Raw genomic sequence first — 18,501 nt, forward strand, 5'->3', positions numbered from 1 at the left:
ACAGTTCCATGCTCTAGACCCCGACCAGCAGACCAACCACCTGAGAATTCTCCGGTGAGAGAGGATGAGCAACCAACATGCCATACTAGAAGTGGTAGAGAAGTAATATGGCCAACTAGATATGATGATTATGTTGTGGACATGTGAAAAACAAAAGGGAAACAGTAATCAGTAACAGAAGACAAAAAGTATTCTCAACGTAATTTGATTGGACTATTGATGTTTACAGTGAATGTTTAGAAGTAAATATGTGGTATGGTGTTTGATTAGTTAAATGAGTCAAATGTTTAATTAAAGTTACTGTTTTTTGATAGATCTGAAAATTTACTTGGGGAGATTTGAGTGAACCAGTCTGAATGTAAATATTAAATCGTAGTTTTGTTAAAAAAGGGGGGTGTGGTCGATTTGGTTTGACACACTTTGTGTTTGATTAAGTTGACTTATGTGTTGGACTGATCCTCTGTTGATTGCTCATGCCTGTGTCTTGTATGAGAGTTCAGTAAAAAATGATGCACAACGCGAGTCAAAGTCTCATGGTGTGTTATTAAATATAGTGAGAACACACAGATAAACATAAAATGACACTAGAACACAACAAACACAAATACGTAAATGAACATTTACCAAATGCTTTCTTTTTACGTTATGGAGCCAAGATCAAATTTACAACTCTGTCATGCGCATTTACTACTTTGCCCATCAGATGTCGCTATTTCTTTAATTTACCCACGAGACAGTCCATAATTGCAGTGATTACTGCTGTCTGTCAGTTAGTACTGCATACCATTACAAGTAAGAATGGTCTCACGTAAACATAACAATGGTTTACCAGTGGCCTGTCATTAAACAGAATTATAAAACTATATTATCTTTTTGTGAATTCAAAAGTAGTTTACAACTCAATATAAGCAGACACACACAATGAAAATTGAAGTTCTTGGATTGTAATTGCAAGTCAGAATTGAATGGGCCTATTTCTGTTCTTTACAGGTCTCAGTTAATATATTATAATTAATAATATTATAATTATCTTAAACTATCAGGGCTGCCACACATTTTTGTGCTTTTCAACTTCATACATGCCATTATAAATCTTTAATTTACAGCACAACATATTAAATATTAGTGCATAAAGAGACAATACCAAGTCACTGTCTTCTTTTAAAAAGTTGAGACACAAGGCAGTTTTGATGGCCACAACCAAATTTGCAGAACAGACTCTGTACTACTACTTTTTATGGACATAAATTATGTTTTTTGCGCACTTACACTGCATGCTTAGATTACCCATAAATTATTTTTATATTCTCAAAATGGTCCTCGGTGACATTGCTCAATGCCCTGAACACATTAGACTACTTTAACTGAAATATTGTTTAATTGTGAGATAGGCAGCAGTTGCACTAGAAATAATATAAAAATCATGTATTTTATGCTAATTTAAAAAGCCTCAGGGGAAGAAAATGTACTAATTTACATCAGTGTCTATGGGTGTTATGGTCCTGGTTACAAGATCATGCCTCTAAAAGATTTCTGCAAGTTTAATGCAATACACACTATGTGATGTGGTCCATACTTAATTTATGAATGCAGAAATATTAATAAGCATAACATATTGATTTATTGCGAGCGATACAGCAGAGAGAGAGAGAGATGCTTTGTCTTGCTGGAAGTTTAGGCCTATGTATTTTATTTTACATTGTATATTGCAAATATGGATTTTCCATTTATTGTGATAATTTTATTATCACAATAAATGGTGATTTTATTACTATCACATTCTATACCTTATATTTGCTTTATTTTATTAACACATGTAGGCCTATATATAATGAATATATAAACTTTTTATTTTTCATATTTTTATTTTAAAAAAATTATAGGTATAAAACCTATTATTATGTCTGTATAATAATGCAACATACTAAATAATTGGCAATTAAACAATCATGCCATTAATTACATTAGATTGCAAACTGACAGAGAAAGATGCACATACTCTATCAGTTTGCGATCTTTTGCATACTGTGCCATTTAAACTAAACATAGTTTTCTTGTTGTCTGTCAAATGGCCGTGAGATTTCATGGCTTGTTGACCTAATGCACTCGCATTTTGGAGATGAAAGACCCTTAATTTTCAGATAGCAACTCAAGCAATACGGCCTTCGACTGAATGGTTGCAAATGAGATGAAAACATGAGGAGTACCTAAATTAAACAATGTCTGCCGGTAACGTGGTCACATATCTGTCCTCCTTTAACACCATATTCAGATCACAAGCGGCTGTTGGAGGCGAGACGGTGTCTGTGTTAACTTCTTAATAATTGATTGTTTGGGCTAGATATTGTAAATCCATGCTCGCGTTTACAGCACATCTCGCCACTGTTAATCCGCGTATGCGCAGTAACCGCCTCTATTGTCTCCGAGCAGCAGCAGCGCACGGACGGATCTGCGCGTGCAGGGGAGCGGCACACGCTGACCCGAATCTCCAGGCAGACGGAGGGAGCACGAGCAGACCTGGACGTGTACACTGAACGGGCATCATGACTGATGTATTTTGAGTCATTCCTCTTTGAATAAGAGAGAGCCTTCGCATTCAAAGTACTGCGGATTTGTTGTTGCGCGTGGTGATTCTGGGCAGGCTGTCCTGTCAGTTGCTTTTAAGCGGAGAACGTGTTGCGTTTTTGCTCGTGCGAACGGCTTTATTACCCTCTTGTTCCCTCGTGAGTTAAGGTGATTAATGAGACTTTAGGTCCATGATTCGACCAGGAAAATGGGCTGTTGCGTCTGCGAGACACAGCTGTTTTAGTCAGACTTGACAACCGCGGATTTTAGCGCTTGTTTTGTCGCTTGTTTGAAAGGAGGCTCGAGAAGCGCCGCAGGACGATCCGTGACACCCTTTCCGCGACACCCCCACCCATTTTTAGCGGATACTTTTGGATGGGGGGCAAACAGAGTACGGCGGGGCGGCCCCGGGGTGCTTTTCCCGGTGTCTCAACAGATGACAGCGCGGTGCCACCCTCGGCCCACTTCGGGCACTACCGGCCAGGTGGCACGATGGGACTGCGTAGCCGCTCGGTGAGCTCCGTGGCGGGGATGGGCATAGATCACAGCGCCACGGTGCCCTTCGGGTTTTACACCCCCAGAGGAACAGACACGGACAGAGCAGGAGGGGGGTCTGGCTCGGATCCTGCTCATAACGGCAACGGATACCAAGAAACTGGCGGGGGGCACCACACGGACGGTATGCTTTACCTGGGATCCCGGGCGTCGTTGGCAGACACTTTGCCCCTGCACATCGCGCCCCGATGGTTTAGCGCCCACAGCGGTAAGTGATAACTCAAACTCCGCATTTACAAGGCGCAGTGGCACAAAGCTACATCGATGCCACCACATGTAGTAGCCTACGGAATATCACTCGAGGGAATATGCTGCTTTTCCAGTTTTCGCGCCGGTGGGAGGGGGTATGCGCACGAGACCTGTCTGACCAACGGCTGGACTCGAGTCGACTGGCGCGAATTGACGTTAATAAGCCAGGTTGCCAAATCTTTCTGGGACAATTAGCCTGTGATTTAAGAGGGAGGGGGATTCAATGGTTATCACCCGCTTAGCTCGAACCAAAGCCTATATGTCTCACCGACTGGGTCATAGTGGTAGGGACATTGATTCATCCCAGTGACTCGAATTTTTTTAAGTACTTCACCAAAAATATTTGTTCACTGGTATGTCGACCATGGAGTTTCTTTTTGTGTGCGAGAAAGTCATTGAATAATTCGCTAAGTTGATTTGTTAAATTAATTCAATTTTGTTTCAAATGAATTTAAAGTCACCGTGCAATCAAAATAGACAATTTCTATTCTGTAAGAAATTGTATTTCTCATAAATGATTTAGCTGTGCTCTTACGATGATATCTCGACTCACATGGCAGCAATAGAGTGTTTCAGGTATCACTTAGGTCAAAGTGCACAACGAGTTAGCATTTTAGCACTTCCGGTTCCATCATCCCAAAGTCAATAGGTTTTTTGAATTGGATTTTGGTTAAATGGCTGAAATAATGTCTGTGGTGAACACAAGCTCATGACATTTTCACATTTTATTCTATGACATATAATATATCAGTATTACCCCACTCGTATATATATTTTTTTTTTAATCTGTTACGTGTTTTGAAAAAGGCGGTTGCTAACAAGTGGCTAAATGGTCCTAAAGAGGCTGTCAGGGACTTTAAACGTCATCCCGCTGAACAGGTAATCTCAGTCCGCTTTTACAGCAGCGTTGTGCTTATAATTGTGCTCTTAAGTTTATTCTAACTCAAACTCTCTGGGAAAATGTTTTTAGATAAAAAACTAAAAGAGCTGTCAGAGGCTTAGTGATGGTGACGTTGAATTCATAGGAACATGGTGTAGTTCATTTGTAAGCCTTCCTTTAGCTTTTTTACTTCTGGCTACTGCATTTAGGCTTCAAAATTGATCAAAGTTGTGTTCATCTGTGAAAATTATTTTGATGGACAAAACGTATAAGTATCATCATCTTTTGTTGATCACAGAGCATGTTTTTTTGCTATAATCCAAAAGCCTGTGGAAAATCCTATAGGGTTTTTGTCGAGGGAACCAGTGTGATGCTAACTGGCGATTGGCCTATAAAGTGACGACTCTATAGCAAACAACAACGATCCAATCAATTCCTGATGGACAAAATCAAGTCCCGCCCTACATTCTGTCTTGTTCGATAAGGCATTTTACTTGGATATGTGACACAATAGAAAAGACTATTGCAACTTCCGTTTCATGCCATCTTTTAACAAGCTTTAGAAAAAAGACATTAATATCCCTATTGGCACAAGTACATCTCGTAGACGTGTATTTGATGTCTGCATTTACATCTGCAAGATGTATTTTTTAGAGTGTTTGCTCATCTGCAATACGTCTCTAGGACGTTTCCTGTCAGATGTCATTTAAACATTTACAAGATGTCTTTAAGATGTTTAAGATGATTTAGAATGTATATAAAACTGATGTTTATCAGATGTTTTTACACAGCAGATGCTTTCCAGATTAACAGATTTTTAGCAGACATCCCACAGACGTACCTGTGCTATACTTTGTCACATAATACATTATTTTAATGATATATTGTTATAATTCCACATATTCATAGATTGTTCACACCTTTGTGTCCTTATTGTGCTCGAGATTATCTCACTTGACAAACTGAACAAACAACAGTCTGTTAGTCAGCAGAATTAAACGTAAGAGATGGGACCTTTCACGACCAAGATGGCTTTCTCATTCGTTTTGTTCAAGTTATCGAAATTTCTCATTCATTGCTGCTCCGAGCCTTGTTTAGACTAACAATTAGAACTCGTTCAGTGATGCGTACATTCGTTTTAACCAATAGACAATGCTCCTTCACCACAACCTGTGAAATCATATTTATGCTATAGCAGTCCTTTAAGACAGGAAAGCAGTCACTTGCATCTAAAGGAAGAGGAAGAAATATGAGTGCATGGAAGTGAGCAAGAACGATTGATTCAGGACTGAAACACCACCACTGGGCTTGTCAAGGCCTGAGCCGCAGTGCTCTGATGTCTTCCAGCCTCAGTCCCTCGCTGCTCATTAAACAAGCCCTGAATGTGGCCTCCAGAGGAAACATGCCAGATGTAAACAATCGGACTCAGTTTTTCCCTTAAAGGTTATTTCACTGACACCTAATGAGGTTCCCCTTATTGTCAGGGAACGTAGCTCGTGTTAGCAGGTGAGGCGTTCAGCTCTGAATGTCATGGTGTGTGTGATTTGGCTTCTAAACAGTGATCACACACAGGTTGCCAGGTTGCTACTGTGAGTTAATGAATGTCACAGTGAACACAGGATAGGTCAGGTGCCTTTCTAAAGGGTGGGGTTCAGGGATCATGAGGGGAAACTGTTCTTGGAAAATGACTACCTGTTCCCCTGTGTTTGAAAGTAAGACTTAGAAAATAGGTATATGTTCATGTCAAACGCTTAATGAAATGGGAAGGACTCACTCAGTGAAACACTGACTTAAACATATCCACACATTTCAGCCCAGTTCATCCATAATTTAAAACTGCATAAATGTGAACACTTTTTTTCCTCTTTTAAAAGAATAGGTCATCCAAAAATGAAAATTTGGAACTGTGGAACACAAAAGAATGTATTTGGGCAACACTTGATCCATTAATACTAACACTTTCTCTTTTTTTTCTATTCTATATCTATTAAAAAAATGTAGGTGGTGTACTGCTTTAACTGGGAATGGTCACAGCACTTGTATATTTTTTCCCTATTGTTAGTTTAATTGCTATATTGTAAATATATTAAAAAATATATGTTTTTTATATTATTGATTAAACCTGAGTATACCAAATTTTTTTTAGATATTGCTTTAAATGTAAGATATAATATATATTTTTTGAACCGATAGTCGTTTATACTTTTATTTAACAACTAATATGCCTTCCCTTGTTTTATTCCTCCAAAAAAGTGTACTAATCTGTTTCAAAACATTGATCTGTTTGTTTGAGTTTGAGTATTGGGCGGGATTATCTGTTAGACTGGCCAATCGTAGATGGAGGGAGTGTTCAGGAAACCTGTTTGACACTCATTGTTTTTCAATTTTAGTGACACAGAAACCCCACCTTTTGTTTAACAAAAACACATTTATGTTTTGCAGTTTTGTTTGACTTTTCAGAAGAAACATTATTGTCATGTATTTGATACGTAAGCGGTAAGCTTGTATAATCTGTAGAGTTATCAACCCCTACAGGCTCCACAAAGCATGAATGAGGCTGGATTCAATCAGTGTCTTACAAGTTAATTCTGTTTATTCTCACTAGGCAAACAAAAGTTCTGTTTGCACCAGTGGCTGGCCTACTTGCAACATATCACATATAACTTCAAGCCTACTTGCTTTATTCATTTATCTCCTGTGTCAAATGTCATCCATGTTATTTACATTAACTTTTACAGTGACCATCTTTGGTAATATAGTGTCAGTCTATCTTTCTTTCTTTCTTTCTTTCATTAGGATGCATTTGAATAGGGTGAATTTCCATCTGAATTTTGTATTGAAAATGTATTATATCAGTATGCATTGTAAATATAAAACTGGATTAAAATCAATGTAAAACAACCAATGCCTTTTTGAAACTGAGAGTTCTGCTATTCTGTGCAAAACTCACTTCCACACCATAGTAGGTTATCGCTATGCTGTAGCTAGGATGATCTGAATGGTTGCTGGTGTTTTCTGGGTGGTTGCTAGGGTATTGCTTCGACCTACCTAAGTGTATTTGATATTCTGATCCTAGGATATATGATTTTTTTTATTGCCTGCCAGGAGAATATCATAATAATTCTGATTGCTTAGAAAATAACTAGCACATCTCCCCTCAACAGACCACACAACTTGAGATGTCACTCATGTTCATATCACAAACAGTGTGGGACTGGTTATAGGCTGGACTATAAGCATGAGCAATAGTAGTGATGGTTTCCTTACAAAGCACCTTTCATAATCAATAATTGCCTTTCTCTAAAGAGTAAGCACTGGTGATTTAAAGTTGACTAATGGACATTTGTTCATTGGAAGTCGTTGGAAGTTGTTCAGATTAAGTAGGCTCATGCCTCATTGTGTTGGTAACAGTGTTTAATTTCCAAAATTATTTAAATTCCATTCTGAAACTATAAATTCCATTCTGCACTACCACAGCAGTCTTTATGCTCTACACTGTAGTTAGTTTGTTTATTTCAAAGCTGGTCCATTGATGTTACTGCTGTAGTGTTTGTGTCGAAGGCTGGTCAACTTATTGAGGCACTCACTCACCTGTTTGCTGCATGCAAGCAGATTAAAAGCAAAAGTAATCGCTCTACTAAAAGTGCTCTGTTTAATCATTATTGCTCAGCCATTAGAAAACTGAGTAATCATTCACTGGCCTTCGCTCCTGCGTGTTTCCACCATATATATTCACACCTGAGCTGATATCACAATGGAAGTCTTAAAGATTAGATTTTAAGTCAACATCAGCGTTTTACATTAATAGCAACCGAAACAGAGTGCTACGGTGCTGGTTTCGGTGGTAAGTCTTTTAGAGGAATGTTGAGATTTTGGAACATCTGTGCTGATCTGTCTGGAAGCACGATTCAAGAAATGTAGGTCACTCTCTTATTTCTGCTTTTTCTTTGCCTCACTGGTCTCTCTCTCTGTCTCTCTTATCACAGGGTGTAATACATTTATGCAAAGACACAAATGCATATACACATGCGGTGCATCTTACTGACACAAAAGGAAGACACAGAGGCCCTAAAACAAAATCAGACACGCACACCTGGTATTGTCCTCTGAATTAGGGAATTTTGGGTATGCCGAATTATTTAAAAGTATAATGTTGGGTGGGAAATATATGTAAACAGTATATGTGTGTGTATGTATATAATATATATATATATATATATATATATACAGTATATTAGGGGTGTCGTAATATAATGGTATTGGCTATAACCGTAATATTTAAAATGAATAGTACGCATATGATAATATGACCTAATCTGAGTAACCCCAGAGTGCAGTCTGGACGATGGGGCAGGGCAACACTTTTAGTGTCGCTCCGCCCACACCCGATTTTATTGGTTTATAATACAGCAATCTTATTGGCCTTTATGTATGAATGGTACGAGTTTATGAATGATCTACAACGCTGTTTGGCCATACTATGTTAATTGATAACCATTGCGTTTTCAGTAACGATCAATTGGATAATGTTTTGATGAACTTACGAATCAAGTTAGTTGAAGTTACTGTCAAAATGTATTCGTATAGCGTTCAATTCACATCGTTTCAAAGCAGCTTTACCAAAAGTCATAATGTTGGTTTTAATATTGAGCAGTTTTATGGCTTTATGGCGATATCACACAATATGTTGCTGATAAATTATACACTGTCCAGACTGCACTTGGGGTACCGGTACTTGGATAATCTAGCGCCAGTATCTGGTTGACATCCCAACATACACTAGGTGGCGGTATTGCGTACTAAGACTGGTTGCCACCTAAACACAAGCAGACGCAGCACGCAGCTGCTACTGCCTTGTAAGTTGTCGAACAGACAAGACTCTCTATCTACACGCCAAGAAAGTCAGTTTCCAGTGTGGACGTTTTTTGTATTCCGCGAAAATGACTCATCACCCTAGTCTGCAGGACTTGACGATCAACAGTGAGCGCAAAAGGGGACAATACCACCAACCTCTGACTGCGTTATCTTGCAGATTGACACTGTACAGAGTGTAAATTGCAATTATTTTGCTAGTCTCGGAATGGGAAATGTTATATTAACATGTTAACTGCTGACACCTTTCTGTGTTTTATTTTATTTACATCCCTCTGGACTTTATACACCAAAGTGTGCTCATTTGGATAAAAACTTATGGATTATCATATGTTTACTTCAAATATCTTTAGAGACCAGTATTTATTTTATGTTTACCTAAAATACAGGGATGTGAGCATTATGGAACGCTAAAGTCCCTATACCAAATGGCACCCTAAACACTCGCGGTCTGCCTACGAGTCCGCTCTTTCGTGACGTAACACCACTTTGACCGTCAGGAAAGGTCTGCTGCGGAGCTCGCTTCAGTGCGGGCTCGGCAAAAGTGAGCATCCAGGGCGCAAATCGACCGCAGAGGGGGCACTCGTGAGCACCCTTCTGAAACCTAAAATGACAAATGAGAACCCCTACCCCTCATGGACTTAACGGACATGCACGCAGCAGCCATTGTAAGTCCACAAGACTGCAAGGGCATATTTAGGCCCTTTCCCAAACGGCATACTTCATATTAACATTTGGTCTTGTCACTGAAGCGAGCTCTGCAGCAGACTTCTTCCTGACAGTCAAAGCGACATAACGTCGCGAAAGTGCGAACTCGTAGGAAGACCATGAGTGTTTAGGGTGCCATTTGTGACAGGGCCAAACTCTCACATGTAATTTATGTTTCATACATACTACGCCGGAGTGCTCCCACGCAGAATGTCCACAAGTGAGACTCATAGGCGTAATAAAACTTATGACATTCCAGGAAATCCCTAATATGGACAAAGGCTGCATCCGAAATCGCATACTTCCCTACTATATAGTAGGCAAAAAACAGTACAATATTACTCAAAAGAGTAGGCAAAAAGTACCCGGATGACCTACTTCTTCCAGCGAGATTCTGAAGTATGCATATGATAGACACTTTACTATCCCATGAGGCCATGGGAAAAGATTTGTGAGTGGTGGTGAAATGACGCAACTGATGCTGGTAGGTAATGTGATAAGGCTAACATGGTGAATGCAGTACGTCCAGATTACATTCACAATATAGAACATACTTTTTTAGCGGTCGTGAAGTAATTACTTATTCGAAATAAGTACCTACTCAAGAGAGTATGCGATTTCGGATGCAGCCATCCAGCTATCGCTATAGCTAAATAAACTGCAAATAGATACATTTGGACTGATTAAACATAAAGAGAATAAACACATCATAGCGTCAGTATATGGTTTATCTGTTCTTCAAGCCATCTCAAGTTTTGATTGCATTGAACTCTTACACATATCACCTTCTTAGTGCGTATGCATCAGTGTACACTGCGTAGGGCCCCTATGAATCGGATCGCAGCTACACACTGCATAGTTGAATGAGGTTGGCTGTTGCTGTGACAACCCTGTCGTTTGCCACCGCTGTTTTCAGTCTGCAGTCTTACATGTGGCCTCAACAAGCCTGCCACCCCCACAACACTCGCACACTCATTTCATCGAGACCCAGAGGGAGTGAGAGAGAGAGAAAGACATTTTCCCCCTGCTCCGTTACTCACACTTCCTGCATGTAGCGGCTCCTGTGAATGACAGCTGCCAGAGCTCCTTCAATGAAGGAGGAGCCGCTAGTGCAAACGACTGACCAATTAGCATCGCCTAGCAGACAGCGAGAGGCCATGACAACAGTTTCCATGGAGCGGGGACCAAACCTTGCCATTATACAGCGGAGCCCAGCTAAAGATAAACCTGTGACAAGCACAAGGGTGACTTGTGTCACCCCAGGGACCTTTGCGATGTACTTTTACAATGGTTGCTTTGGTTTTCGCCATTGTGTGCTCACTCCCTTATCTTTTGAGACCTTACATATTGTTATGTGATTGTCACGCACTATCGGCGGGAAAAATATACCCCGTCTTTTCTCTCAAGGGCGAAAACAACATCCTGTAATCATGAAGTTTACAGAGGAAAACAGTATGTCTGCATCTATAACCATACACACACACACACACACACACACACACACACACACACATAAACACACGTAAACACACTGGCAGACACTCCTCACCCTCTCCATGTCATTACCTCCCTCTCATTCTGCTGTTGCCATGGAAACAGCTGTTCTTTTCCCACTGAAGGTAATAAGGTGAAACTAGTTGAGGAGAGTTTGTTCTGATGTCATGTGAACACGGTTACGTCCATTTATGGGCATCCTGGCCGTTCCATTCAGGAGCGATTCAGATGACCGTCGCCGCTGGTGTCGAGACTAGACACAATAAGCCTCCTCGCAAACAGCATTCTTTGAGAGCTGATAAGCAGCGAAAACAACATGCAATATTGATTTGTTTTTGTTGCCGCTTTCCATCTCTTTAATGCGCTATATCTCTTTGCATTTAAATACTTTGTGTGCTCATCTGTGTCTTTTAACCTTATGTTTGGAGCATTGTATTATGTAGTGACAGATCAATAAATCTGAGATTATTTTCATTCTGGGATAACAAGTATCTGCTTGACCGATTGACATTGTTAGTTCTCTCTTGGTCATTCCCAAAATCTGTAATTATTTTGGAATAATGTTGGATGTTGGTGTGCTGGTTCCCCAACCTGGCTTCCTAACTATCTTAACCAGCAATATATGCATTGCACACATATTATTAATATTTTAAGAAAACGGATAAATGTAATCTTTAGCAACATTTAGCATTTATTTGATCAAAAATACAGTAAAAAACTTAATATTGTGAAATATTATTACAATTTAAAATGTCTGTTTTCTATTTTAACATATTTAAAATATAATTTATATCTGTGATGGTAAAGCTGAATATATAGATTTATATATTTGATTTGCTGCTCAATAAAATGTTGCTGATGATTAACTTCTGTATCGGCCATAATTTTAACATCAACGCATACCTAGTAATCTCACGCGTCATTTCTTGGGCTTCAGAAGAGATTTCAACAATCTCAAGCTGTACTCAGATTTGCCTGGATACCAATCATAATATCAGTCTGCAATCATTAAGATTTCAAGCATTTCTCATCACATTCTTCCAGGACCAAGTGATCAGATCTGTGGTATTCACTACTATTTTATAGTTCTGTCCTTTCTTTGTATAATTAATTAATTTATACTTAGATGTAAAATATCTTAGCTGAAACATGTGAGATGCAGTCGACATAATGAAACAACTCCATTAGGTTTCCTGAGCTGTGAAAGAGCAACCGGTGAGCAATAAAAATATCCTCTGTGATTGTATGGTATAAACACTTAAAAATGGATGTTTGTGTATAACCTACAAAGTGATATGGGGGCACTTGCGCACACAAACACAAACACACTGGCGCTGAATAAGCTAATACACAACGCCCTCGCAACTAGTGACAGGGAATGCCCTTGACCCGTCTGCTATCAAATTCGAGGCTTCAAACGGCAAAGCTGCTTGTTGTGAGACGGCATGCAGACGCAGGAATACTGTCCTGATGGGCACTGCTTTAAAGAAAGCTGTCACGCTGTCTTCTCGCTCTCTCGCTCTCTTCCCTCCCTCGACAGTGCTGTGTCACCATGTTTACGTCCTTGTCTCGCTCTTCTCCTGCACTCCTATTTTCCCTCTGCTCTTTCCTTTCAGAGTGTTAGACTAATAATTCATTATGCCATTGATGAAAGTGATATACAGTGCTAACCAACCGGCAAATTACAAAATCCCATCTACTTTTCTCATAATTGCAGAATCGAGTAAATGTGCATAAATTAACAATATTCTACATGTTACTATGACGTGAGGTCGATTATTCATTTGGTCTGAACTTCAGTGTTAAAAAAGTCCATTTTTTTAAAATGTGTCAGTAAATTTGTACTAAATATTACATAGAAGTTGACATAAGAGGAAAATGTAAATTGTATATGCTTTGACTAGTCTACATGCCTTATGATATAAAATATTTCATATATATAATATATATATATATATATATTTATACTTACATGATTAGTTTATATCTATGTTTTTCTAAATCTTTCTTGAACTGACACGCTACAGTGATCTGTCACATTTAAAAGAGCCAAACCGCACATCTGACAGCTGAGAATTTGTTCCATATCAAAAGTAACCTTCTCTGTCTAGTCCAGGGGTCTCCAACCTTTTTTCATTTGAGAGCTACTTTTTAAAAAAGATAGTGGCCGAGAGCTACTCATGTAATACAATACTTTAATCTCTTAAATAATGTCTCATAACTCTCATATTAACAACTATCTAAACTGTTTTAGACCTAAAAGAGTTTTTGTAGGCCCATATATGTCACCCTTAAATGTCACAGAAAAGAACAGAATCAGAGATACATTTTTTTTAAAGAAAATTGTACTTTGCATATTATACTGTAAAAACAAAACATAATTATAGTTGATTTTATAGTGCATCTTAACTAGAGATGAAATGGCATGGAAATTTCATTTCATGATTATAGTGACCAAATTGATCACGGTTATCACAGAATCCTGTTCAAAAAGTACTAATACTACACAATTAAAACAATTCACCAAGTTTTATGTCGAAAACCAGCGAATAACAAATATAATTATTTTACATAAACATTAAAATAACAACATTAAAAATGATGGCCAGATTTTAAAGGAGTACTGGACATGTCTAGTCTACTAGTATGTAGCCTACAAGTTCAAATAAAGTTTTGACAAAAAAGTTTTAAAAAGAAACCTAATCATTTTTATAAAATGAGTCAAAAAAGATAAATTACTGACGTTTACAGTGCACATTAGCTTATCTTTTATTATTAATAGTAAAGTTCGGGCCGATTTTCCCGTGGCGTCTGTCGTTGCTATGTAACCATGCACTGCCTCTCCACAATGACAAAGAAGTTTTAGTAGCAAATGCATTTTTTCACCTCACTGCGCCTGGAAAAAATTAGCGCGTCGCTTCAATTATGAGCTTCCTACATTTGAAATAACGAACTTGAGCGCGCAAAAGACGCGATATGTGAACGGCCCCTTGGCGAGCTACCTCCAACCAGGCCACGAGCTACTGGTAGCTCGCGAGCGACGTGTTGGAGACCCCTGTTAGTGTCAGTGTCCTCTTTGTCCGCGATTTTTCTCTGCGTGAGAAAATGCAGTGGTCCAATCAGTAGTTAAGAGTCTGAACTTGCTTATAGTAATTCGAAAATTAGTGCACATGAGTGAAAAAAAAATACAGCACAGAAGAATGTCTAATTTAGCGTGAGATTTCTTTGTTGAGCGTGAAACCGTGAGATTGAGGCTGAATGCGTGAGTCTCACGCCAGATGCGTGAGAGTTGGCAACCCTGATGTACATGTACTCTTCTGTATATCATGTCTATCTATCTTTTGTATGTCTGTCTGTCTATCTATATTTTGTTATAATAAATATTGTATATATCCCTAATTTATTAATAAATGGTAGGTTCCTGTTTGTACAAATTATGTATATCAACTTTATAATATAATGTATGGCAATTATACTGTTTACCACTAATAACTATGGGCACACATGTAGTATCTCTAAAAAATGAATTACAGTGACATCTTAGGCTTGTAAATCCCACTTTAAACAGTACATAATAAAAGGTCATTTCTGAATATAGTTTCAATTGTTTGCTCTACTCTTTACACAATGAATGTAGCCATTTTGATAACTTTCACTGCCTACTGAACACTGTTTAAATGGAATTTAAAAAAAATTTATTTTGTCAAATCAACTTAGATAATTTATTTGGTTCAGATAACATAGTACTTTGAGTTTCTGTTGATTAAACCAATCTTCTTCATTTTATTAACTAAATATTTAAATTTCAATGAACTTAAAATTTTAATGCAACCTGGTTGCTTACTTTTTTAAGTTAAACCAACAATAAGTTTTTACAGTGTTCTTTCTGTTTGGTGTCAGAGTCATTGCAAGATGTACAACGACATAAACCTTACCTAAGAAAAGCAGACAATGGAGTTCTGCCATTGTATTGGTGCAGATGTGTGTCAGCTGAATCCTTTTTCTAAACCCTATTGAAGGTCAGGCTGGGAGAAATTAGCTTTGCTTTCAAGCTTTAACTGAAAAGGGGTAATTTTAATAGCAACGAGACATTAAACACCAATCTCTCTGACTTCAGCGTTAGAGATGGTTCACTATGTCCCAAGAGTAGTTATATTTTGTATAGATCAATATTTTTTTAATGAAAGAGGCTGGCGAGTGAAACCGAGCTTTAAAGTTCTGCAAGCAGTGATGGATGTGTGTACCGTGCTAAGCTGTAGCGTGTTATGACAAATGAACGGTCACAGGAAGTCACTATCTTATGGGCAGTTTCTAGTCAGTCCTGAAGGCGCTTAAGACCTTTTAATGGTTTGACCTGTTTTTGTGTGTGGTTTTCTGCTGAGTCATGCAGTGTTTCCTGCTTGTTCAAAGGCATGTCGGTCTTTAAAAGTGGCTATCGTTCCTTCAGTCACTTCCGCTTGAAATATCATGACATATACTTAATTGCTTGATGTCAGAGCACTCTGAATGTAACATTCAAGCAGGTAGCAACTCACACAGTGTATTTATTAGGACACTGTGTATGAATAGTCTCAAACAGTTTGTCAGTCGTGCATTGGGTTCTTTTGGCGATGCAGTTCTGTGATGTAATCATCGAGTCCTTTAGAGTCATGCTGCTGCTGATTGATTAAGCATCGCTGGTGTCTGTTAATGCCCTCATTGTAATCAACCATTTTGTTTGAATACTGTTTAGGGAACACTGAACCTTTCAGGACACCCTGTGAGGAGACACAGATCAATACTTTGATTGAGAGTTGACTAGGGTTAATATAAAAATGAAAACAAATGTACATACATGTATATATAAATGTTTATATGTAGTTGTAATCGAAATTATTCAACCCCCATTGCAAAACAGGTTTATTGGCTAAATTTACAGACTTTCAGCTGTTTGCAATAAACAAATAAAACAATCGTAATTGAAATAGCTCTGTTAAAGTGGTTTCCCCAAATTCAACTGAAAATCCAACAATGACTTCCACAGTCTCAAAATTATTCAACCCCCTGAATAGAATCCCTCACATTAGCACAAATCTGCAAAACAGGTGTTGTCTCAAGCACACCTGATCAAGGGCTTCATTAGTTGCACCAGGTGGGCTTGAGCTATAACACATGAAATGTCTGAAATTGCTAGGTTTGTTGAGCGTCACGTTTGGCTGCATGTTGGTCCAAATACGGTCAAAAGAATGGTCCAAAGTGTTAAGAGAAGATATCATCCCCCTTCACAAACAAGGAACAAGGACTAAATGTCCAAGAACAAGGACTAAAAGAACTAAATGTTCCCAGAGACACCGTTGGAAGCATAGTTCGCAAAGTTCAAAGTTAAAGGAACAGTGGTTACACTACCTGGACGGTGCCGAAAAAGGAAGCTTTCAGTGGCTGCAACCAGATTTCTGAGAAGGCAGGTTCAGAAAAATCCTGAGGTTTCAGCTTGCACAGTAAGGTGTGTGCTAAACGCATGCGGTTTCCATGCCAGAACTCCAAGATGTACACCACTACTGACTCAAAAGCGCAGGAAAAGTTCTCAAAATCATATAAATAAGCCACAGAAGTTTGGGGATTCTGTTATGTGGAGAGATGAAACAATACTTGGAACTTTTCGGCCCTATGGATCAGCGGTATGTCCGGAAGAAGAAGAATGAAGCTTATGCTGAAAAGAACACTGTCTACAGTTAAGCATGGTGGTGCTCGGTGATGCTCTGGGGCTGCTTTGCATCCTCTGACACTGTAAACCTGCAGTGTGTGGAATACAAGCTTGATTCATTGAAGTATCAGGAAATCCTAGAAGAAAACGTCATGCCGTCAGTGAGGCGTCATTGGACCTTCCACCAGGACAATGATCCCAAGCATACCTCAAATTCCACCAAGGCTTGGTTGCAGAAGAAGTCCTGGAAGATTCTACAGTGGCCATCACAGTCACCTGACTAGAAAATCTCTGGTGGGATTTGACGAAGGCAGTTTCAGCACCCAAGAATATTACTGAACTGGAGGCCATTGTTCATGAGGAATGGTCTATGAATCCTCAGAAACGCTACCAGAAGCTGGTGTCTGGTTATAAATCTCGTTTGCAGCAGGTCATAATAGCAAAAGGATGTTCTACTAAGTACTAAAGATGCTTGCCATGAAGGGGTTGAATAATTGTGAGACTGCAGAAGTCATTAAAAGTTGCATTTTCATTTGATTTTGGGGAAACCTCTTGAAACATTTGTTTTGTTGAGCTATTTCAATTACTTTTGTTAGATTTGTTCATTCATTGCAAATAGCTAAAAGTCTGTAAATTTTATAAATCTGATTTGCAATGATGGTTGAATAACTTTGATTACAGCTGTATATATACATACTAGGGCTGAGCGATTTTATCGATTCTGCGATATAAATCGATATTTTTTTCCCAAGAAAGTATCGATTTTTAGGCCGCGAGTATCGATACATAAGTCCCATTCAAATCCCCTGTGTTAAACCCGTTTGCGTTGCATGAAGAGTGATTTGGTCAGCCAGCCGCTAGTGGCCAGCTGCGCGCGTGCATTGATATTGACGAAAATCCAGCTGTATTCAAACAACACCTTAGCTCTCCTTGTTGGCTAGCCTCCTTGCATGCTGGCTAGTAGCTTTTTTAAAAGCTGGGTCTCCGAAATTGACAGCGCTGTGTTGGACAGATTTGTGCAGCGGTGTTCCGTGAGTGAGAAAGTGCGCGAGGTACGGATGAGTTTGTGAGTGAGAGAGAGAGAGAGAGAGAGAGAGAGAGAGAGGTGAGCTCTGCAATCAAATAAATAAAAAAAAGTAAATAAAAAAAATCGTATTCGGTGGTGGAAAACGCCGGCTTTAGGCGCATGGTGAACGCGATGGAGCCCCACTATCCTATTCCAACCCGCAAACACCTCATCAAGGTTTGCATTCCCAGGCTGTACACATACAAGAGCACACGTCAAAGCCTCCTTGGCCAGCGCGGAGAGAGTTTCCCTGACGTGCGACGGCTGGACCTCGCGCACAACTGAAGCACATGTCACATGTTCAATGTCAAGCTAAAAAAGCTGTCAGAGAAAATGCAGTGCAAAGAAACTGTTCAGAACAGGCCACTTGCTGCACTTTTTAACTCTCCATTGTTAATTGCAATACTGCACTTTATTTACTTTTCAAAG

At 39.0% G+C, this 18,501-nt stretch overlaps 1 protein-coding gene across 1 annotated transcript in view; it reads left to right on the forward strand.

The window, feature by feature from the left end:
* The first annotated feature begins 2,270 nt into the window (after positions 1-2,270).
* znrf1 (zinc and ring finger 1) overlaps positions 2,271-18,501 on the forward strand; it is a 44,090-nt gene continuing 27,859 nt past the window's right edge. Inside the window, exon 1 of the mRNA XM_077210486.1 lies at positions 2,271-3,328. Coding sequence (XP_077066601.1) covers positions 2,941-3,328 — 388 coding nt within the window. The 5' untranslated portion in view covers positions 2,271-2,940. The remainder of the gene's footprint in view (positions 3,329-18,501) is intronic.

The sequence above is a fragment of the Siphateles boraxobius genome, unplaced genomic scaffold (assembly GCF_051911475.1).
Source record: "Siphateles boraxobius isolate OS27281-9 unplaced genomic scaffold, OSU_SipBor_1 65, whole genome shotgun sequence".
NCBI lineage: Eukaryota > Metazoa > Chordata > Actinopteri > Cypriniformes > Leuciscidae > Siphateles > Siphateles boraxobius.